General features: G+C 41.8%; 4 protein-coding genes across 6 annotated transcripts; 2 read left to right on the top strand and 2 right to left on the bottom strand.

Moving 5' to 3' along the window:
• Positions 1 to 3211: 3211 nt before the first annotated feature.
• Positions 3212 to 6613, top strand: LOC116253416 (E3 ubiquitin-protein ligase RZFP34-like). Its single transcript, XM_031628218.2, has 11 exons — positions 3212 to 3823; positions 3920 to 4007; positions 4125 to 4184; positions 4453 to 4485; positions 4588 to 4665; positions 4753 to 4796; positions 5208 to 5248; positions 5352 to 5434; positions 5552 to 5643; positions 5735 to 5804; positions 5935 to 6613. The coding sequence occupies exons 1-11, from the start codon at positions 3633 to 3635 to the stop codon at positions 6112 to 6114; spliced, it is 960 nt and encodes a 319-aa protein (XP_031484078.1). The 5' UTR covers positions 3212 to 3632; the 3' UTR covers positions 6115 to 6613.
• A 2881-nt stretch (positions 6614 to 9494) lies between these two features.
• Positions 9495 to 11371, bottom strand: LOC126409971 (uncharacterized). The gene is made up of 2 exons (XM_050077217.1): positions 10453 to 11371; positions 9495 to 10350 (listed from the first exon to the last, which is right to left on the bottom strand). Exons 1-2 carry the CDS (start codon positions 10579 to 10581, stop codon positions 9640 to 9642), a joined length of 840 nt encoding a protein of 279 aa, XP_049933174.1. The 5' UTR covers positions 10582 to 11371; the 3' UTR covers positions 9495 to 9639.
• Positions 11372 to 11464: 93 nt separating this feature from the next.
• LOC116253750 (protein SOSEKI 4-like) lies at positions 11465 to 13733 on the bottom strand. The gene is made up of 5 exons (XM_031628732.2): positions 13367 to 13733; positions 13197 to 13266; positions 12821 to 12945; positions 12020 to 12671; positions 11465 to 11924 (listed from the first exon to the last, which is right to left on the bottom strand). The coding sequence occupies exons 1-5, from the start codon at positions 13593 to 13595 to the stop codon at positions 11630 to 11632; spliced, it is 1371 nt and encodes a 456-aa protein (XP_031484592.1). The 5' UTR covers positions 13596 to 13733; the 3' UTR covers positions 11465 to 11629.
• Positions 13734 to 22037: 8304 nt separating this feature from the next.
• LOC116253503 (aquaporin TIP1-2-like) lies at positions 22038 to 24300 on the top strand. 3 transcript variants are annotated; one of them, XR_007573208.1, is made up of 4 exons: positions 22038 to 22245; positions 22337 to 22587; positions 22792 to 23355; positions 24080 to 24300. XR_007573208.1 is itself a non-coding variant. In XM_031628335.2 (3 exons), exons 1-3 carry the CDS (start codon positions 22107 to 22109, stop codon positions 23149 to 23151), a joined length of 750 nt encoding a protein of 249 aa, XP_031484195.1. In that variant the 5' UTR covers positions 22038 to 22106; the 3' UTR covers positions 23152 to 23417. The 3 variants fall into 3 exon arrangements, 1 of the variants encoding a protein (XP_031484195.1); XR_007573207.1 differs by having other exon boundaries at positions 24075 to 24300; XM_031628335.2 differs by lacking the exon at positions 24080 to 24300 and having other exon boundaries at positions 22792 to 23417.
• Positions 24301 to 24601: the final 301 nt, after the last annotated feature.

Raw genomic sequence — 24601 nt, 5'->3', positions numbered from 1 at the left:
TCTCTGTCTCTGTCTTTCTCTCCTGCTCCGTGCATATTGAGATGATTCCTGTAACCTGCAAACAAGTTGGGAAATGCCAATTGAACAATAAGAAAAGTGAAATTGCCTTTATGTCCGGTTTCTGCCTTGTGATTGTTAAAAAAACGTAATGGAGTTTTTATCTTTTCCATTTTATCCTTGTCTAATACGCAATTGACACGTTCATTCTTATCTTGCTGTGGATGACGATTTCATCGAATCTCCTTTCTGTCACTTTAACAATGGTTGGCAGCTCACCATAGTAATCTACCTACTGGTTGGAGTTTACATTATTTGGAAGTAGTACTTGGGTAGATTCTGTCCGCTTGTTCCTTTCTTTTGTTGCAAAATGAGGTGTCATTAACAAATGTAACCAGGGAGCTAATTTGAAAAACTGAAGGAAAAGGCAAGGATTCATTTAATCGTCTACATTAACAGTATTGAGGTGTATCTGTCAATTCCTCATATCATTTTATTATTTTTCTCCTTGATACGAACAAACTGAGGTTCCACAGACCCCTGTGGGATTACAACAATGGCGTCGTACGTGTCTTGAACTTTCGGGCTTCTTCAGTACAAAGTTTTTAAGTCCAAGTAGACTAACAGGGTGGATTGAAATCTTGTTCAAGTAATTTGAGAAACATGGGTTTTCTTATTCTTCAAGAGATAGACAAAACAAAAAAGACCACGAGGAAAACCGACTGTCGTAAATATCTCTCACAATATTGCCCCATCCACCAACAAACAAAAGGGAAATTGAAATTTTCCAGGATATTTAAGTGACAAGACTTTAAACCAATCGAAGTTCTAGCTGACAAATCTGCGGCACCGCACAAACTGAAGTATTGAAGAACTTTATTGGGCAGTTGGCATCAATGTGAAAGCAGCAACAATTATCAGGAAGCCACATGGAGTTAACTATCGATCATGAAGTGGACAAACTCCATCATCCCCATGTGATCATTTCTACGGACTCCGTTGCTATCCCTTTCAGTAGTGACAGTTCAGAGAAATGGGAAAGCCAGGCCCGCCTGAGATTTAACCAAGAAAGAAATTTTGCTCTGTAAATTGAGTTGGTAAATAGTTGACTGTCACAGCACCGAGTCATTCGGTTCCCACCGGCTTCTGTCGCTCTATCTTCTCCCTTTGTCCCGTTGCATCTGCCACTTACTTAAACTAGCTTTGGTGCAACCCCCAAGATGCTAGCAATTTAGTAAAGTTCCAAGATGATGCGAGCAACAAAGTTTGTGCCGCAGATATTTTGCCTGGACTGCGGTTCAGAACAAGCTGGATAATATACAGTTATTTAGATTCGTATAAATAGAACGTAACCACTATCGGAATTATTTGTGGATCCAAAAGAGGAAGCGTAAGATGCTGAATTTGAGAAGCATAAACTAAGTTTTTTATTGGAGCGACGAGTAACGTATGAATGCTAAAAAAGATTAGTATTAGAATACTCTGATCGGCACACCGGCGAGCGAGACGACCCATGTCCTGTCGGCAAGCCCCACGCCCCCGCCTCCGGGTCCATCCTCTGAACCTTTTCCCTCGACCCCACGTTCATGCACAGCAGCCCCAAAACCACGTCCGCCCAAAAACCACGGGAGCCAGCGTCCGATGGTCGAAAATGCCCTTGACTTTTCTTGAAATCACGAATTTCATGGTGTCCAATCAATCGAACCGACTCGAGTTTGACTCAAACTCGCAACCAATCGAGCCGACTCGGGTTTGACTCAAACTCGCGACTCTAAGCTTGACTCGAGTTCAACTCATTTAAAAAAAAACGAGTCAAACTCTTGAATTAAACTCGGGTGAGCTGAACTCAGCTCGTGTCTTTCCCCATTTGTTAACCATCTGGGGGCATATGTCGTTAACGAATTTGAACATCATTTTTGTGGTTTTTATTTTTGTTTAAAGAAAAAATATATAAATAAAGTGACAAACGAGTGGAGTTCGAACTCCATTTACCATGTCAAGCAAGAGCTCCCCTTATAATCATGACTCGAGCTCGAGCAAAGCAATATGTGACTTGAGTTGAGCTCGAACTTGACTTACACACCTTATAATCATGACTCGAGCTGGAGCAAAGCAATATGTCACTTGAGTTGAGCTTGAATTTGGCTTACTTGTTGAATATTCCTACTCTTCTTCGACGTTGAACGAAGAAGAAAACCATCGATAAGTGAGAATATTACAATCCATTCTTGTGAAAAAGAGTCCAAGCACTCCCTCTTCTCTTCCTTCTCCATATTTTTAAGATTGAGAGAACACGATAATGGTTCTTATTCTCTGTCACTGGTCAACCCGTATGGACCAAAGCCCCATTGCCTATGAGAATTGAAGCCAAGATTCTGTCTTCTACCAGTTCCCTGCTCAACAGCTGAGCTAGACCCGTTGAAGTCCTTTCACTTCTCTTTTAATTGGAAGAAATACAACAGTCACATACCACGAAGGCAAATTGTTGAAAGGAAGTGCAGAGAACCAAATTTAGCCCACACGAACTATCTGTTTTTTTTTTTTTTTCGAAATTTTGTAGCTTATTTCCTCTTGCTTCATGGACGAGGAAACTATTATACGTGCCTTGTAAGGACCGCATTTCTCGTGTTCAGAGGACCATTTGATGCATTTTTAGTTTGCACTCTACGGAATGGTTGGATTGAACGCTACCATTTTAAGAATAGCATTCTAATCAGACAGATATTTTAACTTGATAAGCATCAAACTATAAAAGCCATACTAATCTAAAAATGGTAGTCTGACAACAGAAAATTGGCAGAAACAAAATGGGCCGGAGACCTTTTCACCAGATCAGATCAACTTGACATTGAATTGTGGATAAAGCATTAGAAATTGACAAAAATAAGACAAGGGAAAAGAATTGGTAATCACTACATCTACTCGTTTTCTTCAACTCGGAAGCATCGATTTCGGCAACACTGGTTGATGGCCAACCTACCGAAGTATCACAACGGTGGGTCAAGTGAGGGGCTTGACCGACTCGACCAACGAGGAGAACTGTGTAAGTATTGAAACTTGTAAGGGCATTTTGAACTTTTGAAGCAGAAGCATACCAAGAAATCTAGGGGAAAGCGGCAGTCCGACGGTATCTCTAAATTTAAGAGAAGAGAACACGATAATCCATAACGTTGGGGCCCTCAATCCACCTATCAATTTATATAAAGAAACAAAAGGCCACGTTGGTATCGAAATCCGCAACTCAGGAGGGTGTCCTTCAATTTGCCACCGGAAAAATCTCTCAAAAAGAGCCAGAGCTTGTTCTTTGTCTACCGTTCAATTGACTGTATTTCTGGCAAAACGGATTGCCAACGGTCTGTATATGTCGTTTAAGGGGTAGCCCGTTTTTCCCTTTTCTTCTTTTGGAGATTGTGTTTATCTGTGAGTTGTGCCAATTCCCAAACTGCACCAACGTAGATTTCCTACGGAGAAAAGCCTTCTTGATCGCTTCCAGCGGTGGTCGTTCCCTTTCAAGCTGATCTGGCCCTTGTGTTGAGCCTATTTATTAAATCATTTTTACCTCGTTTCGTGTCTGTTGAGAGCACCTTTCTTTCCCCGCTGCACTTCGTGTTTTGTCAGAGGTTGAAGTGGTTTGGATGGTCTTTAAGTGGGTGGATTTGGTTGGACTTTGTCAGAGGTCTGTCTGTCGCTGTTTCAGAGTGGAGAAGGATTCAATGGAGACGAAGGCAGAGTCCTCGTACAGTTTGGATGATGCCAAAGAGGCAGAAAATATGAAGCCAATCACGAAAGATGCAGTGGTTGCTGATAAAGGATATGGCCTTTTTGGGTGCGTCTGGTTTTCGGCACCTTGAGTTTGAAACCATTTTTGTTGTTTAATGGTTTTTTATCTTAATGGTTTAAATAACCGATGGGTTTTGATCAGGTGCTCACATTATAGAAGAAGGTGCAAGATCAGGGCACCTTGTTGCAATGAAGTCTTTGATTGCAGGCATTGCCATAATGAAGCCAAGGTATGTTCGAAAGAGGGAGGCTAACTGTTTCAGTTTCCTTCTGATATCTTGTTGGGGATTTGGGGTTCTTTAGTTGGCGGAAAGTTTTTGATCCAAGTGTTGTCTGGAACTGAGCAGAACTCAGTAGATGTTGATCCTCTTGACAGACATGAAATTCCGCGTCATGAAGTTAAAACGGTAGGTGTTACGGTCACTGTTTTTTATCTATTTTGATTGTTTAACTCTTTAAGTTCACTAGTTTAACTACGGTTTCGATATTAAATTGGTTTTGGAAGGCGATGTTAGCTGCCATCTTCTTCTCCAGAGGAACAATCTGGTTTCTGCTCCTACTTAGAAAATACAAACTGCAAATGTTAATCAAAATTTCATTCAATTTTGCTCTCCGTCGAAAGTGGATATAAACTTTAGTACATTGATCTATATTCTGTTGGACTTGTTGTTTCAGGTGATATGTTCCTTGTGTGGCACAGAGCAAGATGTAAGTTTGCTCAAGCTTTATAGTTTGGCCTTTTTAACTGATTGATTTCCTCCGATTATCTTTGGAGAAATGGAAATGAAAAACTGTTCAATGTTCTCACAGGTTCAGCAAAATTGCGTAAGCTGTGGTGCCTGTATGGGAAAATACTTCTGTGGAATATGCAAGCTCTTGGATGATGATTTATGTACATCTACACTTTCTTGGTCCGTTTAATTTATTTATTCGGCAATGCACAGATGAACTGATAAACTATCTTCTTTTTTTCAGGTTTCAAAGAGGCAGTACCACTGTGATGGATGTGGCATCTGCAGGTTCTCTCTCTCTCTCTCTCTAAAATTGCCAATAATTTGCAGCAGAGGACTTGATTTTACAGTGAAATCAAGATAAATACTACCCATTTCATGTCATGATTTCTTAGACCTATTTTTCTAGTGTTAAAGTTTAGATGCTTTTGGTTGAGTTGAACTTGGCTTCTTCAGAATATTGTTTTAAGATTTCGAGAAGCGGCTGCAGTCATTGTGAATGGTCCCAAGCAGCTTTTATATTAATAATACTGTAAATTTTTGTATTCCATGTTTGCAAATTTTAGAAGTTCACACTGTTTCCAATGATACCACTTTCAAATTGTTTGCTTCTTGTTGATTTAATTTAACTGAATGATTGGTTATTTTTTGGATGTTGAGGCTTTTGTTACATATGAAAGTAATTTCTTATTTGTGCAGAACTGGGGGTCAGGAAAATTTCTTCCACTGCGACAAATGTGGTAATTCTTCTTTTCCTCATCATTTGTCCTGCAAGCTCCCTTCTTATTTTTACCTTTCTATTTCCCATTCGAAAGTAATAAGCCAGTGCAATTTTGCCTTTAGGATGCTGTTATTCCACCTGGCTAAAGAATGCTCACCGTTGTGTGGAGAGGGCAATGCACCACAGCTGCTCTATCTGCTTTGAGGTATGGATCTTTTCTATTTTTTCAATTTCTCATTCTGTTTTGCTCTCCTCTTTATCAAGTTGCTGATTAGGAAAACCTAAAACTCGCCATGTGCAATCCACTGTCATTCACATGCAGTACCTCTTCGATTCTGTAAAAGATATCAGTGTCCTAAGATGCGGGCACACACTGCATATGGACTGCCTGAAAGAGATGAAGCGTCACTTTCAGTAAGTGTCTTCACAAGTGTGGAAGTTATAAATGGGTATATTTATCATATGCTGCTTACCAAGTGAATGTGGTTGCTCTCGTCCTCTTTAGGTTTGCCTGCCCAGTTTGCTCAAAATCGATTTGTGACATGTCTACACTGTGGGAAAGGCTGGACCAGGAGGTAATTGATTTTCTTGATCACATTTTTCATTTGTTCCAATGTGTTAGTTCTCTTTAGTATCTTTGTTTCATATGCTTGCTAGACAATCTTGTTTCAATGCCATGAAATTCTTGGTGGGATATCATTGCAGGTCGCAGCAACACCTATGCCTGAAATGTACCAAAACAAGATGGTGTGGATTCTCTGCAATGACTGTGGTACCACATCTGAGGTCCATTTTCATGTACTCGCACACAAATGCCCTGGTTGCAACTCTTACAACACACGGCAGACCAGGGGTGGATCAGGTTCGTGCTTATCCAGAAGTTGAGTGTGGGGGTAGAACTCCTAGTGAAGACTTGGCCTGACTGGCTATTATCACTCGTGGATGCTGTTGTCCTAGGCAAAGATCAGAATGCAAACTACTTTCTCCTTTATTCTAGCTTAAAGGATGAGGCAGCTCCAACCTTGCCACAGTTTCTTTTCCTATTGATCTGCAAAAGAAAAAAATTCTTCCACCTTGGGAAGTGAAAATTGTGTGTAACATGCATAGTTGGTCCTGCTGAAGATTTTGGTTTCAGCGATGGTGTGATGTTTGGTTTAGATTCTTTGCAATACCTTATCCAAGACACAAGCATTTGAAGGGCGAATATGTGTATCCACAGCTTGAACCCACTAACTCAGTGGTCAAGTTATTCCTTACCACATGCCATACCCATTGCTATGTGACTGTTGCTATCAATACCTTCATGTATTCAAAAAGTCGATGATTCTGCAGATCAGAGATGGTTCTCTTGTGCCATAATTGAGTGCGACGTTTCTTGGGTGTATATCATTTTTTTCTGCTACTGCACTCTTATTTTGGATGTAGGCTTTTGAAGTTGAACCTGCGGAAATCAGTTTGCAAGTTCTCAATTTTACATAATACAGGAACTTCCTAAGAAACATTGAGATTATAAAGCTGTTCGATTACCTCAGATCAGAACAAGTCTTGGATCCTCAGAATTTGAAACCCTTGGACTTAATAAAAGACCCTCTCCCCTCTTGTCTCTAGACAAGACACCTTTTGACAGAGCGTAGAGCTGCAAAATTCCGGGGATCCTGAGTGTGGATCTTAGGCCTGTCCTATTATTTGTATTTTGATGAACTATGGGTCTGGTTTGTATCTCTTGCCACGCAGTTGGCTGTTATGCACATCGTTTGGGAAAAACTGCATGTTTGAATCAGTTACTGTCCATATGGTTGGGTTGACATTATTTAGGCCCTCTCTACCTTTTTGCCAAGAAGTGGAAGCATTGTAAGCCATCCTAGTAAGATGATGAGCGTTCTCGCATGAAATTTATCTTGTGAGTTAAATATTTTAGCATCTCGGTGCGCGTAGAATTGAATTGAATCGTAGACTATGTTCAAACAGGGACATCTGAGTTAATTTATCTGCTTCTTCAATTTCCCTTGGTGAGCTTAACCTGTTCTTCAGACCCAACCTCTCCAATCTAGCAAAAAAAAAAAAAAAACCATAAAAAATGCTGAAGCTATCTCCTTCTCCAGCATTAGGATGCAAGTTTTGCACTGAAAACCAGTGCAGGAATGCAGAATCATAGCCTTAAGGTGAAGAGCGCTTAGAAAGAGGTGCCTAGACAAAGTTGAGTGAAGACGGCATGGACAGTTTGATCGAAAACACGCAATGAGTGCCCGAGAAGTCTTCTCAATTATTAAACACGGGGACGTATCTCATAGGAGCTGACTCAAATTTATGGCTGATGCTGATGGGTATCAATATGTAAATGAAAAAAATGGTTCTGACACATCAATATACATGCTTACTTCCTTCTTTTCCCCACCTTTTCTTTTGACTAAGAGGCATGCCACCAGAACATGGGGACCGGATTGAAGGCATTACATCAAGAACATGGCCTTCGACAAGGACAGTATCTTACCTGAATACGCGTTTTATTAAATGACAATACTGAGGAAGAAGAAAACCGTATGCTGGCTGGATGGTGGGCCTTCTGTCTGTTATTTGAATTGAGATAGCTATGTAAACACCAAGATAAACAACAACCCAAATAATCACTTGTTACGGAACAGAGGCTTCCAGCTTGGGAAGGCAGCCGCTACGTGCCTCCATAGCGGGAGACAGAACATGAAATGCAAAATCTGAGAGTTCCTGTTAATGTGATTCAGATGTTACGCATATTTCTTCCTGTTCTAGTAGCGGAGGTAGATGTGGGCTGAGATAGGTCATTGCATGTACTAGCCCACATAAATGGTCTTACTCATACGTGGGTACATCCTTGATTTTTATTTATATGCAGGTGCCTCTTAAAATTTAAGCTAATGGTTCTTCGTATCAAGGTGGGTACCTACACTATGCTTCAACTTGTGTATTGCGATGTGACTCAATGGCCTATTTATATGCAGGTGCCTCTTAAAATTTAACCTAATAGTTCCTTGTATCAAGGTGGACACCTACACTGTACTTGTACTTCAACTTGTGTATTGTGATGGACGACTGAATGGCCATTGAACTACCCATGGATATGGATGTAGATTTGACTAAAGACATCTAGTGTTCCTAATGATTAGGCGAGAGTTGCATTTGACCATGCATCCAATTGGCGTATAAGGCATGTATGTGCATACAGTTGTCCACAAGGTCCCACGGAATTTAGCTATTTACATTTTGGTTGTCTACGAATTATTTGTTTATTTATATACTGGTGCCTCTCAATCACACGACCTGACATTTTCTTTTGGCTTTTAAGTTAGCTTTCTGCTTCACACGGCCAGTTGCGTGGATGATCTCTGTCTACCATTAATGGGATAGGCGTTCGTTGCGTTTGGTGCATGGCATCCGGTGATGTGATCTTATCTATTAGGCAAGCTATGCTTTTCGTTTGTCATCAGCTGATTATCATTAATATTTTGCTTGTCAATACGGCAAGAGTAGTAGGTAATAGTATGTTCCATCGGCTGCATAAGATCCAAAGGAAATGAGCGCATTCATGCACCCGAAAGCTTGGTGGGTAAGTGTCAACAGCATCTTTACTTAAGAAAGATACATATTATGACCACATAAGAGAGAACTACTACTACATGTTATGTCCATATTCTTAAAATATTTAATAAAAAACTAGAAGTTGGCACATGAACAAGTAAGTCGGCTACCAGATCAAGTCACTTTGCCACCGATTCGACTGGAGAAATGTTATATCAGTGCTTAAGACGTTGCAGTTAAATATAATCGACTTAATCAAGTTGGTAGATATTGTAAACTCTGAATCTTATCTGCTTACTAAATGAAGAATAGTTCGATAAAAGATCTACATATGACGGCTTGATCGGAAATATGGGTCATAACCTTCGAAAGCTATGGTTTTCATATTCAGATAAATGATCCTTTCGAACGTAAGAAGCAGAAAAATGACTGCAGCAAGATTCAAGAACCGAGGGGTGCTTGACTTTTATTGCTGTTTCCAATCAAGTCACTGTTCAAAACAAGAAAGGAATTGAAAGTCATTGTGTCCAAAGAAGTAGGTCTAGTTTAACCAAATCCTGAACCAGTTGAGTGAAACTTAGTTTTTAATTTCGTATCTTCGCAAATAAGTTGAAAACCTTCTGTCATATTTAAAGTGTGTCTTGGAAGAAGAAAAATTATTTTTTTAGAAAATTTATTCTTGTAAACATTTATAATTACATAAAGACGTGTTATAAGACCATATGATCTCAAAAAACAAGGTTGGTATCATAGAAACCCTCCGAGATACAAAAAAAGAACTGTTTGCAAACTTTGACCAAGCTAATGTGTCCTGATATACGAAAAAATCAGTACAAAATCTAACACAATTTAAGAAAGTCACTTGAGAACCAAAAACCCCACATCGTTCGTCGAGACAACCAAACGGAACAAGCCCCAGAGAGCTACCTCACACCCGAAAAAGAACCAGAAGACCGGGTAGAAATTAGGACCAATCATCTCCATGATCCAACGGCTAAAAACGAGTCCCATAAATCCCGAACCCGCACCGAACACGGCGACCGCCACATACCACCCGATCTCCGCCTTCCTCGTCTTCTCCTTCCCTTCCTCGCTCCTGCTCTCTCCCCCGAACTCCACCGCTACCGTCTTGACGCAGAAGCCGAAACCGGCCAGGAAAGCGGCGGCCGTTGGCAGCAGGTACAGCAACTCCCTCGTCAACTGAGACCCAAAGAAAGCACCCACCGTCGCCATTAGATACATCGCCCCGATAATCCGGCGGTTGGCCGGAATCCTGTCGTCGAGCCCCAAAGACCCCGCGACGATGGAAAGAGAGGAGCAGGCGGTTCCCGTGACGTCGACCTTGTAAAAGAACTGCCCGTGGTTGATGGAGTGGTACCAGAACCCACCGAAACACATGAGGGCGTATGACAACATGGCCATGCCCCACGAGAACGAACCCTTAAATTGGTGCGTGGTTCCGGTTAGCCGGAGAAGCCTCCTTCCGCCATCGAGACAGACGATAAATCCGGCGACGGCGGCGACTGCCACCAGCGGGTAGTTAATGACGATGGATTCCGAATTCAAACCCTAAACGGATCAAACGAAAAGAGCAACAGGAAAAGCCCAGAACATACATGTCAGATTAGGGAGCAAACGGAGAAAGCTGGACAGATGTGGATGTGATCGTACCTTAAGATGGAGGGTCGGAATGTATGGGGAGTCCGGGAGAATGAAGTTGAGGAAATGAGAGATCGCGGAGTTCGAGGCGGCCGTTTGGGTGAGAAAAGGAAAGAAATCCTTGACGCCGTTGGCTGCCATTTTCTCGATGTCTCGAGGAAAATGCGATGGTGGGGAGAAAGGAGATCGTGGGGGCGCACCTATTTGTTGGTGGTGCACCAGTCCACGGCGGTGGAGATGTGCTGGGAAAGTTCGTCCCTCGTTTGCTCCTTGACGTGTGAAAGTAAAGATTTGAACAGCAAAAGCTCGAAAAGTGAAACGCAGAGAGAGTTTTCAGTTTTCTTTCCTATTACGCCATCTGCCCTTTCAGGCGGTGGAACTAATTTCACATGTGAATGTGTGCATGATGCGGTCACCTTGTTCAGTTTTCTTCGTTTTGTAACTGTGCGAAAATGACAAACTTTGTTAAACAAAGAAGCATGTTGGAGGGTTGTCTTCCCTGTATCGACGACGCCAGGCTGCCGTTCTCGTGGAAATTTTCTAAAATTTCTCGAACTTTTTGCTGCGCAGATTCCTGCCCGTAAAGAGCCTGAAGGGTATAGTAGTCGGTGAGGTTCTCATATTTGAAGCTTTTCTCCTTACAGTAATCTAGAAAAGATTAATTTTGCGCAGACATGCATTTCACGGGAAGCTCTTGTGAACGACAAACTTTTAAAGGGCCACCTGAAAAAAGAAAAAAGTGGGCTTTGAAGAATTTTATTTGATTGTTCTTGGATTTTGTGGATTTTAAATTCTTGGTTTTCATCAAAAGCTTGAAATCTTACGTTAGAGGGATGCAAAGACTATATCCTCTGTCTTGAAATTCATGAATCTCAAGAAGATCGGCTTTCCCCTTGAGTTTTATATATGGATTTGAGGCATAGCGTAATCTTAAACCCACATTTTTTAAATTTGTAGCTTGTAAAAACCATAAATTTCAGGTGCAAACTCTGTGATTTAAGATCCAAGGCAACGAAATCCTTAGTAAGATTCACAAAAGAGCCTTCGATTTTGTAAATGCTTGCACAAATTTGCTTACACAAGTCCACGTGGGGATCTTGTAAACCAAAACAACCCGTGCACTAGCACCTTTAAGTAGCGACACTACTTAATTCAAAAGGGGTTTACTAATTCCAGTGTAGTTAGGAACTCAATTTTCTTCGGTACCCACAACCTTCTTCTCTTCTTCCATGAATTCGTCGAGCCTTTCTGATGGTTTCCCGTCCGGCAATGCGGCCACAATATGCTTGCAGATCCCTAGCGGCCGACGGCATCCACCGGCGTCACTTGCAGAGTCAGACAACTGCGTGCGGTCATGATCTCCATGTGGAGAGCATTTGGCCGGCTTGCTTTGTGTAGTCCTGATCGTTAGGGGAATGCATTTTAGCCGTGCCTCCTTCTCCTCCGGCTCCGGCCACTCTTCCTCCACCACCGAGTTGCTGCTCCTGTGTTTGCATTCAAGGGGTTCAAAATGAAAAATAGAATTGTAATATAAAATTTTGAGACTCCGAGTCGCTTATCCAGATGCATGAATCGGTACCTCTCGCTGTTGTTGGAGGATCGCTCTAGGGGAGGCATCAGTCTGGGAGCCGCCTGCTGGTGCTCTCGCCCGATAACTTGCAGTCTGGGTTTCTCGCTCAACAAGTTCGATTGACTTGAAGAACCGGATTTGTGCAAGAATCTGCCGGAATCATCAATCCTCCGGCTCTCCCCTGGAGAGCCTCGCTGCTGGTATGCCGGAACGAACCGGTGACCGTTGTTCCTGATCGAGATGGCGCCGCAGGAGATCAGCTGCATAAGCATGTCGGCAACCGTCGTCTTAGAGCCCTCCGCCCATTCTGCTTCTGGCTCAGCCTCCATGACTCTAATGCTCTGATGAGTCCGCTTCGAAACGTTTAATGACTCGGGAGTCTCGTGGTTCTCCTCGGACGAGGGTTGATCTCGCCTGAGGCTTTCGTCTCCCTCAGCGTCCTCCGTGTCCGGTTCCTCCGTGGAGACTCCCCTGTTGCAAATATTCTGGGACGCGGCGTTGGTCTGTGTCGAAGCATCGACCGGCGGAGACGAATCCGGCGCCTGGGGAAGCTTTCCGTTGTCAGTGGAAGGGGAAGATGCGGACGTGGAGGAATCCTCCTCTACGTCTTGCTTTGTTACAACCACCGGTGGCAGATGTGCCCGAAGTTGACGTTGGCAGTCTGTGAAAAGAGAGTGAGGTTGAGTGCCGCTACGAGTTTGAAGGTAAATTTAACACAACTAAACTAAGATTTGGAATGGAAAATGATCAGGAAAGAAGAGACCAAATAGGAACCAAATGGTGAACTGGAAAAGAAAAGAGAATTAATACCAGGAGTAGAGGACAGAGACCCTTCCAATAGTTCAGAGCCTTTCAGAATATACTCGTTCCCATTTGTGGGGTAGATCATATCGTTTTCACACAGATCATGCCACACAAACCCGTTCCTATAGCTTCTGATTTTCAGCAAGAATATAAGAAACCTACAAATATTTAGTTCCTTCCAGGAAGAAATGCCCAAAAGAGCAAAGAGCAAGCATGCATCAATTCATTCAGGAGGCTTTAGTAGAACGACTAAACTACAGAACTAAATTTAGAAAAAAAAAGTGGGGAACCAAAGATACGTCCAGAATCAGAAAAAGGAACAAGTTGGTGAATGATTTTTTTTTTTTTTGAACAAAAAGATCAAGGAAAGAAAATAAATTACCTTTTGCAAGACCAAGAGTACAACGCAGGCATCCCTTTGCCCCTTAGCGCATTCAAACGCTTTACAAAGTCTGCAACAACAAGCAGAAGCTATAAGCAACAATGTTAACTTGAATCGCCAATCAAACGAATGCAGAGTTTGTGCTTGCTGGTCCTGAATTTTTGCTTCACCTTTGAGGAGAAGACTGCGGGAGGAGGAAAGTGGGACCTCGATGAAATGCGGGTGTTCCAGATGCCCGTTTCTGCAGAGATAATAGACTACCGAAACTCTCTTCGGCGGTCGGTGCCTCCCCCGTGCCTCTGGGGACAGCTCGGGCAATGCCGGCGACGGCCTCCCACCGTTCTGCTGACTCTTTTTCATGCTTACGTCCATACTTTTCTCTTGAGAACCCACCGACATTGTCCTGACCTCTGGTTAACACAAGAAACGCTTGATACCAGAGAGGAAAAGAAGGTTGAGGCATCGATATCGATCTGATCATCCCTTTAATGGAGTTAAATCTCTTCGAGAGGGAGAGAAGCGAGCAAGCAAGAGAGAGAGAGATTCTGACCAGTTGGTTCAGATTCTAAGCGACAGAGTTCCACAAAATCTGCTGATTCAAGAAAAAACCAATATAACCCCAAGAAAAGGGGATTGTCAAAAGTGTATTTCTCATACGATCATATTTACAATTTTCTTCATTGTTTTCTAAGTAGAACTCTAATGTCTTATTATATAAGTTTTATGAATCCATGACTTTGATCTCCACTATCTCAAGGCCTCCCCATAATATATGAAAACTTTGAAGTCCAAACTTGTTCAACCTGATGTCCAACCTCTCAGCAGTACCCGGCTTGGTACTGGGGTATGGAACCACCTCCTCTTGCCAAGTTGCTCTCTTGCCTTTGTACAGCTGACAGGCGAAACAATTCCTGTTCAGATGAGTCTTCCTTAAGTCATGCATGCATTGGTGCTTTGGCTTCCTTTACATCCAAGCTTCTCCAACATGGTGATTGATATCAGAACTTACAGAAAAATTGCTTAGTGTATGGAGAAATAACAAAATGATGCCCATGTTTTCGCTTTCCCTGCTTGAACTGGGGTGATTAAATGAATAGATTTAAAGCTTAAGTGCTTTATTATTTCACCAAGAACCAAACATCTCTTTCATGTAGATTTTTCATAATAAAATTGCTCAGGTGTCAGGAACAGTGCGCCGCTTTTGCGCAATGACAAGGTGATGAAAAGACTGTTAACAAAGAGATGCATGATTCGGTTTTGAGGGTATGACCCGTTCTGCTGCACAAGGCAGAGACTGATACCAGCAAGAGAGATTACCCAAGTTTCAGGAAACTAATAAGTGTCTTTTTCTTTTCAAATCTTTAGATAATGGCCTTTACACGTTATGCTCATAAGTGGAGCAGGCAAGGCAAACTTAACATCGAACTCTTCGTCAGGCTTTCAAGTCAGCTCTGGTTGGCGAAAGAGTGCTACACTTTGTTGAAGACATAGTGTGATGCATGGTACCTTTGTGATCTCCATTATATTCAAATGATCAAAGGTTGAAAGCCTATTGTTGATCAGCCTCTGGGCGAGGAAACGTAGTATTCATGTGTATTTAGTTAGGATTTAGAAAGTTCAACGTTTTTGTGGTTTAAAAAGCTGTAAAACATTCGATTTCTAGCTGAACCAACGTCGCAATTCTCTCTTTCTCTCTCCGTCTCCCCAATCAATATGCCAATCATTTACCATGCTGCAGGTCGTTAATCTCCTTCTATACTACAAAGAGAAAGTTGATCGCTAAGGAAAAGAGCTGCACGCACTCGTCCCCTTCAAAAAGTTGTTCATGCAACCCCTGTCTAGCAGTTACTGTTCTGAGCTTCGTTTCTTCTACAGCGTAATTTACAAGAAAACAAGGACTCTGTGTCGCAAGATTCAGCAGTGACCTTACAAATTTTGGCTGCCATGCACCCAAAATTTGTGGAAAACGATTGCTTGCTTCAAAAGTCAGGCTGTTGAAGATAAGAAAGTGGTTCTTCTGCCAAAATTATTCGTCTTTTGCCCCTTAACTTTAGTTCGAACACGCCTTCGCTATCAGTGGATTTCCTGTACGCAACTTATTCTGGGGCACCCTTCGGCTCTTCAACGTTTTCTCATGAGAACACGTTACTGCAACTCATAATCTCACGCACGCTTTGAGACGTGACAAGCCGGCGCCAGCAAGTCAAGATTTTCGTTCCGACCATTGCTTATCCCTCTGCCGAAACTTGTGACACTATATAGGTAAAGAGTCATTCACTTTACAGAGGTCGGCAGTGTCACTCTGGTGGCAACGCTTATCTTGAAAGTAAACAGGACGAGTCCACAAGATTAAAAAAAAATTAGTAATTACTAATGCGAGCCAAAATATTCTTGGAATCTAATGAACAAATTATTAATATGTAATACAAATCGAATATGCTAGACCCCCTGTTCTAACAAGAAGTGCATCTCCCTGGTGTTATGAAATATGGATTTCAGATCCATGTCAAGGGGCCTAAACCTGGGTTCGGTTCTTAAAACCTTGGTATAGATGGTTATGATGTAGATATGAAGGAAATAATATTTTTTTTTAAATTACAAATGCTCCCAATAACTTGTACAAACTCTTGTTGTTCAATGGCACACAGCAAACGAAATTAGGTATGTTTGTGGTTCTGTGGCAGCATTACCATGTCTTCAGGCTTCAGCTTTATTCAATTTACTGTTTAAATGGAGTGGAGTGCTGTTACTAATACAACATTGGGAGAGGTTAAAGAAAAGAAAGAAAGAAAGGTGAACAAGAACAAAAATGAAGACAAAGGCAAGAGATTACTGTAGCATAATTTCTTAAGCGGCAAGCCCCCTTTTTCCGATAGATCTTGGTGTGACTGGACTTACTTCAGAGATGAATAGATTTCACTTTGTAATGGAATATTTTTTGGCTTTGTCAAATGTATTCGAAGAAGCTTGGCAGCAGCAACGCAACTGTTACTGGCAGTGCGTCGGCACTTAGTTTTTGGGTTGCTTTTCTCAGCAAGAACTAGTTGTTTTTGGTGGCTGTATCTCCACAGTTACACTTTGATTGCACTGCTCAATGTGGACTGAAAGACTTCCACGACAGCTGCTTCATTTAGCAAATTCTTTTAGGAGTATTGGAAACTGTAATGTTGTTTATTGCATCCACTTGACTAATTGGAGCAGGTTTAATTTACTGCTCTACGCTGGAACTGTAATAAGGTGTTCCAAGGCATGCAAACAATACTGGACAGTGGCACATGCGAACAGAGAGATCGCACATTTCAAGTTCATCAAATCTAGCCCAATGAAGGACACATTTCAATTGTGGGAGTCTCTCATGGTGCTTCTGAGGATGAAATCGCCTAACTCTGATGGTGGGTTTTCTTTAAAATTTTCTAGTATGTATGCTGATCAATGTTTCATTCCTTGTTGGTCTTTCCTTTTGTTGGTTGTGGAAAAACAAGGAGCAGCAGTGGATAGTCAGATTGAAGAGATCAGCATTTTCATGGTATTGATAATCAACAAATCATTTTTGTTAGCTTTTATTGCTTTCCTACTTTATTTCCAGATGCTCTTTGGGCTTTGTGGGCAGAACTGCTAGCCTGAGAGTGAGATCCAAAGAATTTGCTTCCCATCAAGGTGAAAAGAGAAGATCTCGAGGGCCTTACCAGGCAAGACTGAAGGTGCCGGGGCCTTCCTCTGTCCCAGCTAAAAGGCGAGTTTTACAATAATATCAACATTTTGAACTTTAGGCAATAATGCAAGATATGATGATGTTTTCAAAATATCAGAAAACATACATACCTTGGTAATGTCAATGGTATTGTCAAAATATTTTGCAACATTCTTGGAAAACAAATCTTTTCCGTGGTTAAAATGAAATGAAAAACCTATAGTTTCCTAATTTTTTCTTGTATTATGTTAAATTTTCAATTTATGAAAGTTCTATTGTTTTCCGTGGTTGGTTGTTTAATTTCCTATGTGGGCACTACTCTTAACTTACACATATTTAACATCTATATTATAATAACCCGACCCACTCATGGGCTCGAGCCCCTGGTTTGACGGATCCCAACCCACCCCCTAGCACTTTCGGTTCCAATCTTAAAAAGACTAAGAATTAAGACAAACATCTCATTAAAGCCTCCATTTATAAGGCACTAAACTTCTAGGGTATTACAATCTACCATCCTTAAGGCACACGCGTCCGCGTGTGTGGGACCCCAGGTCCGAGTGTTGAACCGGCTTTGATACCACTATAACAGCCCAACCCACTTCTGGGCTCGGACCCCTGATTCGACGGATCCTAACTCGCCCCCTAGCAGTTTCGGTTCTAATCCCAAAAAGGCTAGGAATCAGGACAATCATCTCATTAAAGCCTCCCTTTATATGCTCTTGAAGATCCCTCACAATCTTCGATACGAGACTAAACTTCTGAAGTGTTACATATATTCACTCCATGACAGTTGCGTCTACCGAACATCCCTTGTTCTTTCTTCTTAATATCTGTTGATGTACCAAAGTTGAATGGTATAGTTTCAATCTCCAGTTGTTCGTCTTTTGTACAAGATCACATTTTCCACTCTCTCCCTTCTGTTGGAAAATCACATTTCACAGTCTCTCTCTTTATTTTTATCTTTGGCGAAAACCCTTAGAAACCTTTTTTTTTTTGCTGCAGCTAAAAGGACGGGAAACTGTGAGTCTACTAGACAGTTCTATGGTCCCTCTTAAAATTTCATTCACGGAACATAATTGTCCTGTTCCTGCAAAATTTCCAGTGAAACATCTGAGGGCCCCCACGCATACAGGTTTTCTAGTCAGATATTGTCGGCTGATATTTTCAAAATCACACAAACATAATATGCATTTTAATCACCACATAATCTAAAACACCTCGTTACTGACTGAATAAATCTTGTAGATCGCATTTGGAAGATTTAACTCTTATAAAACATCAACAGAGAAAGTAAGAGAACATCATGGCGGACTAAAACACAGCCACAATTAAAGGTTTTGCCTGTGGTTAATGAACATTGAAGAAAATAATTGGAATGAATTGAACCGCCCAAATTATTGATTTGGGGAGAGATCTTTCCACCGAAACAGTTCAAAGAAATTTGAAATTTTCCACATAATTTCATGATCAGTACCTTGAAATATCTACGGTCTTATGGACTGGTAGGTGGGCTAGAATGCGACATGGTATCGAATTGATGACTCTGATAACTGATGACTGCATTGTTGTATTCAATTTTATGAACTTCAGAAATAATTTTGAAATATTTTGAATCGATTTTAAAATAAAAAACTGAAAAAAAAAAGACCTTGATGCATTTTCCACATGTGTCTGAATTGAAAAGAGGGTGCCCTTCCTCCCTCTCTCTCCTCAAGAATCAATCGCCCCAGTGGGGCCCACAGACTCATTTGATCTACAAAAAGGGCCCCACCAATGAGATTGCCAGCCAATTGCCAACTCTCAATGGTCCCGCCTGACCTTTTCGGGCGTGTTGGAGGGAATCCCATCATCCGCGGAGAGGCCGAAAGCCCCTTTCTTTCCTTTATCCCGGGCTCCAGAGCTAGGTCGCAACCTGGATGAAGGTTGACCCCACCTTATCTTTTAGACCATGTGCTGCAAAAAAATAAACAAAAATAAAAAAAGAATTGGATAGAGTTGCCAACTCACCTCACCTTGGCTTGGCTTAGAAGGAGTGGAAGCATTTGCTAATCCTCCAGTCCACATACTTCTTGCTCACAACTCATGTTTCCATTTTCCCCATAATATTATGAATGAAAAAGCAAGTGATATGTAGAAAATATTAACTTGGTAGATCTTATAGTGATTATTGGAAACATCAAAGGCCTAAAATCAAGTTTATTAAAATTTGTTTTCCAATGTTTTTTTTTTCTTTTCTACACGCAACACTAAAGCGATGGGACAAGTGGGTTTGAAGCCTTTCATGGTGAAAATAATAAATGGGACAAGTTAAAATTTTCGAAAGTTTTTTCCATTGATTCACTTCTTTCTGTTCAATTAGAAAAATAGGTGAGCAGAGCCCATGTGGAAAATTATTGATGTGTAAATAGACTGCGGAGGGAGAGTTTTTATAACTAGGCTCTTTTTCATTGAATTATCAACTGTTAGATCATAATTGAATCAAGATTGGTGAATATTTGGGCCGTCGCCTTAAATTCTAAATTCTGGATGTATAAAAACAAGTATGGCCCAGTACTAGGAAGCCAATCCTGGTGATAGATCAATGTACCAGCGACACCCATGATGGTAAAACATCAAAGGAGTCATCTACATAACATAAATAACATAATTGCATAGGGAAAGGAATGATAATAATGAAAAAAATGATTTCTTAGTGACTCAGCTGAAAATACAAAAAGGAAATCAAGGCCGTTTTCGATGGATCAGATCGCCCTCATGTAACATCAAATTATTGATCATACAAAAATCCTCATTTTTCATAAGAATAACTTAAAAGTAAAATTAAAGCATGTTTTATATCGAATTAGTTACTATTAATATATTAAGATGTTTATATTTTGTTTACATGAGCTTTTTTAGCAAAAATATAAAGGTTTTGGTTTTTATCCTTCATCGTCTAGTATATATATATATATATATATATATATATATATATATAACAAGCTTGTTTCACTTAAAATGGTGACAAAAGTAAAAGTTCTACCCACTGCCAGGAAAGGTTGAACTTTGTGGAACTTGTACTGAACATTATCCTGGACTAGAAGGATCTTGGCAGTTCTCAAACGCATGCAGATCTATGTTAATAAACAGCGGGGAAAACTAATGAGACAAGTCTACATGAATGGTGGTCCATATACAACAAAAATTGGCTACACAAAATATATTGATATTCTAAGCACTCTCTCTATCTCTTTCTCTCTGTCTTTTGTGATCTTCACAATATGCCATGGCATGTGGGCAGGTTAGACTAGAAAAAAGAGAAAAGCTGAGATTGCAATTATTTTCTCAAAACCCAAGTTTTCTTGAAGTTGCTATTTTGGAAATTCAGAATTCGAACTTCGTTTGCCGGAAAATTCTGCCGCAGAAATCAACAGTATTGATCCTTTGCCCTAAGTTTTAGTCTGTTGTTTTACAATCTGCTTGCATGATTATTGCGTCCACGTCTGCTGTAAGAGAGCTCCTTCAGGCAGACATTATTGTGTTCTCCATTAATTTCCTTTTCTCTTTGTAAGACGTTTTCGTTACGGGTCCCAAACTCCAAAAGGGAAGCTGCTTTAAGAAAAGCCTCTGCATCTCAGACACCATGAACAGAAAACACGATCACTTCTCCAAATTAACTGCGGTGAACGACTTGATTAGCACTCCAATCACTTCCATAATCACTATAAGATCTAAAAACTATATGCAGGAGTAGAAGTGTAGAGAACTTTCACAGTGTTCTTCCATGTCAAGATTATTATGGTGAGCCCATTGACAGAGACGTCTGAACTTGGCCATCTGTCGCCGGCCGCCCCCACAACGAGCACCACTCATCACTTCACATGGAGTGGTTAGATGATGCAGCTTTTCAGTCTGCTAGTTGGGAACCAAAATATCAGTCTCTTTCCATAAAACTGCAGCAAAATTCCTGATGTTCTACGACCATATTAACCGGCTATATATGAAGATACGTAAGTTAATTGCAACCATTAGTTATCATTTTTTGACTTCGGAAAGTTGAACATGGTAAGATGCATGTTCCCCTTGTGATCATCCTGATTTTTACTGTATTGTAGGCACAAGAGATTAATTTCTTGCTCATCTGATTTCACTGAATTCAATGTACACCACAGAAGGCATCATTCTTCTTTGTAAAAAAAATAAATAAATTGTTATTTTCTAGAACAGTTTTTTTTTTTGTTTTAGATAGGCAAGAGAATCCTAGGTGATTTTTTGTCCTACCATACATTTTTTTTAATTGAAGGAAAAAAAAAAGGTCTGAGTCTTTGACTTTATTTATCCATTCTTCTTCAAAAATCACTTGAAATCTCCTTTAAAACGTCAAGCCCATGAATGACTTTTCCAGAGTCGGATGATGTATAAGGTACACGTACTGTTCCGACCAAACAAGTCACGTGACCGCTCGCTCCAAAATTAATCTTCCTTATCTTATCCCTAATTAAATAGATTTTCTTATCTAAAACCGTTAATTAGAATCTTTTTAAAGGTTGCTCAGTACTCAGTAGACTCGGTGCCCTTTTGATCTTGTCTTTTCCAAGTTGTTGGTAGCCCTCTTGGGAATTGTGACTGCCAGAAAAACCAAGAAAATAAAAACAATTTTATATTCCGTCAGGTCCTTAACAAAATAAATGTGAAAATAAATAAGTCAAAAATCATTTACAACAACTTTCGAGAAATTTCGATTTGGGTGGGGAGCCACTAGAAAGACGAAAACACCCACCCCCAATAGGATGGGCATTTTCGTCCATCGACTTATCCCCGTATCCCTTGCTGCTGTCGGGTACAAAATAGAGGGGACTTGGCGGGACGCACTCACATGTAGGACGGCGCAGGAACCGTCGGATCATACACGTGGCGAGATCTCGTCCTGTATCGTCCGGTCCGGCTGAGCTGTACCGACAACGACGAGGTGGGACGAGGAGCGTCCTGCGTTCCACACATCGCCTGCGACAGCGAGGGGTTTTAAGCAATATTTGAAGAAGAAAAGGACGTCGGGAAAATTTTTACCAATAATTTCGATGCCTTCGGCTCACGGCCGGTGGCTTCACCGGCAGTGGCCGGTAGTCTTTCCAGTGCCTATCGACTATATATAGCCGCCATGGACGTGGGTAGAAGAGCACACCATCTCTGCGCCTACCAGTGTTGAGGAGAAAGAGAGAGAGAGAGAGAGAGGAACAATGTCGATACCGTTCTCGAGAGTGGCGTGGGGAAGGCCGGAGGAAGCGACGCACCCGGATACGCTCAAGTGCGCGCTCGCCGAGTTCATCTCCACCCTCATCTTCGTCTTCGCCGGCGAGGGTTCCGGCATGGCCTTCAGTGAGAGCCATCTCCCCCTTCCCCTTCCTTTCTCTTTGAGCGCTGTTGCCTTTTCTCTTTAGCGGGTGTTTAAAATGGGGTTCTTTTGCAGACAAGTTGACGGACGATGGGTCGACGACTCCGGCGGGGCTGGTGGCGGCGGCGCTGGCTCACGGGTTCGGTCTGTTCATTGGCGTGGCGGTGAGCGCCAACATCTCCGGCGGCCACGTCAACCCCGCCGTGACCTTCGGCGCCTTCATCGGAGGCAACATCACGCTTCTCCGCGGCATAGTGTACTGGATCGCCCAGCTGCTCGGCTCCACCGTTGCTTGCCTTCTCCTGCGCTTCACCACCGACGGCCTGGTACGTCCTTCCTCCTCTCTTTCCTTGCTTCCGTCGGCTCCGATGGTGCTGGATCCCGTAGTGCGGCTAAGTTGCTCGCTCCAGCTGCATGCTGGACCACCTGCATTTCATTTTTGCTCTTCTTCACCACTGTTTTTGTTCCTGTTCCTTTTCTTTTCTCCATCTGAACGTCCAATTGCTCCTCATGTTTGGTGACGCGTGCAGACGACGCCTGCGTTCTCTCTCTCCGACGTCTCCGTGTGGAACGCGCTCGTGTTCGAGATCGTGATGACGTTCGGCCTGGTCTACACGGTGTACGCGACGGCCATCGACCCAAGGAAGGGCACCCTAGGCACGATCGCCCCGCTGGCAATCGGCCTCATAGTGGGAGCCAACATCTTCGCCGGAGGCCCCTTCACAGGCGCTGCCATGAACCCGGCGGTCGCCTTCGGCCCGGCGCTCGTCAGCTGGTCGTGGACCTACCAATGGATCTACTGGGTAGGCCCCCTCATTGGTGCCGCCATTGCCGCCCTCATCTTCGAGCACATCTTCATCAGCCGCACCCACGAGCCGCTCCCACAATAGAGAGGACAGCGTCCCTCCGGTGGAGTCCTTTGGTTTCCGTCCGCCCTCGCTCATCCATTCCCTTTGCGTCCTTTCTTTCTCTCTATATCTTCCCCACCAACTTTCTCATGGCATCGGACTCAAGTGCATTGTTCAGTCCACCTATTTCGCTGATCTCCTCTTCTTCTCTCATCCTTTTGTGAAGCTTCTGAGGTTTTGAGTAAGGTCGGTGGACTCTCTTTTGTATTCTTCTCTTCTCCTTAACCATTTGTGTGATTTGTCTTGTCCTTTTTTGTTTTAATCTTTGCTCTTATATATATATTATCGTCGCCATCTAATTATTGGCAGCAGTGGCGAGAGGATTACGATCAACCACTGAAAAAAAAAAAAGAAAAAAGAAAGAAGCTCAAAATCCTCCTGCTTCATATATTGCCTGTGTTTGTGTCTGTCAATGACGGCGCTCTGTCTCTTTATGCGGCTGGAGCACATAGCTGATAGCCCAAGTTAAAAAGGCATTTGCCTTTCCTCAAGGGGGAAAGAAAAATTTCATGTTCCATTTAACTCACTGCCAATTTAAAAAGACAAAATATTTTATTTTCTTAAATACGCTTCTGAATCATGTTCCATTTAACTCACTGCCAATTTTTGATGTTGTTCAATAAACGAAACTTATTTTTTTGAGTGTTTTTGTGAATCAAAGACGGAGTTAGATTCATGAACAACCTTCCATAAATTTGTCATCCGTGAAACATTTACGTAGTGTTCTAATTGCCACAAGTGTTCAATGTAAAAACGAATTTACCTCTCCTGTTTCGTCCAAGTTGAGAAAGCGATGTTTCGAAAAGGAAAAAGGGTAACTACTTTTACCTTCACAGGAGTACGAAAATAAAAGTTAAATTCAAAATACTCCAAAATGACGCACGGCTTCTTATTGAATGCTGCAGGACAGGCCTTTAAATGTGCGCGTGCAAAAGATGAGAGTATGTGAAAAGAGGTCGATGGCAGCCCCGAATTTGTTGAAGTTAAAAGTGTGATTAAGGAGTTGTTTGGTAAATAAAATAGTTTGTAACTGTGTTATAAAATTTGTGGTAGATTTATAAAACATGTTTTAATGTGTTGCATGAATGTACCTCCTTAAAAAAAAAAAAAAGTTACATATTGTTCTATTGAGCTTGAGTCTTACCACCCCATGCATACACACACAATCACACCAGCTTGGGAAAAAATTGGGCCGAGTTTTCCTCTACATTACTAAGGGGACGACCAGGTGGCTGCATAATTATAGAGGGCAGGAGGAGACAACAAGGTGACAAAGCTGCACCCTCCCGCTATTCACGTGGGTGCGTGGTCCTCCTCCTTCTCCCTCCGCTCTTACCTACTCTTCTTACAAAATCGGCCATAGGTTTAGCTGAATCCGTTGTGAATCTTAATTTCAAAAGATCGTTTCTCAAAAAAATTATATATACATATA

This window comes from Nymphaea colorata, chromosome 4 (assembly GCF_008831285.2).
Source record: "Nymphaea colorata isolate Beijing-Zhang1983 chromosome 4, ASM883128v2, whole genome shotgun sequence".
In the NCBI taxonomy this organism is placed as follows: domain Eukaryota; kingdom Viridiplantae; phylum Streptophyta; class Magnoliopsida; order Nymphaeales; family Nymphaeaceae; genus Nymphaea; species Nymphaea colorata.
This window is presented reverse-complemented; position numbering and strand designations above follow the sequence as displayed.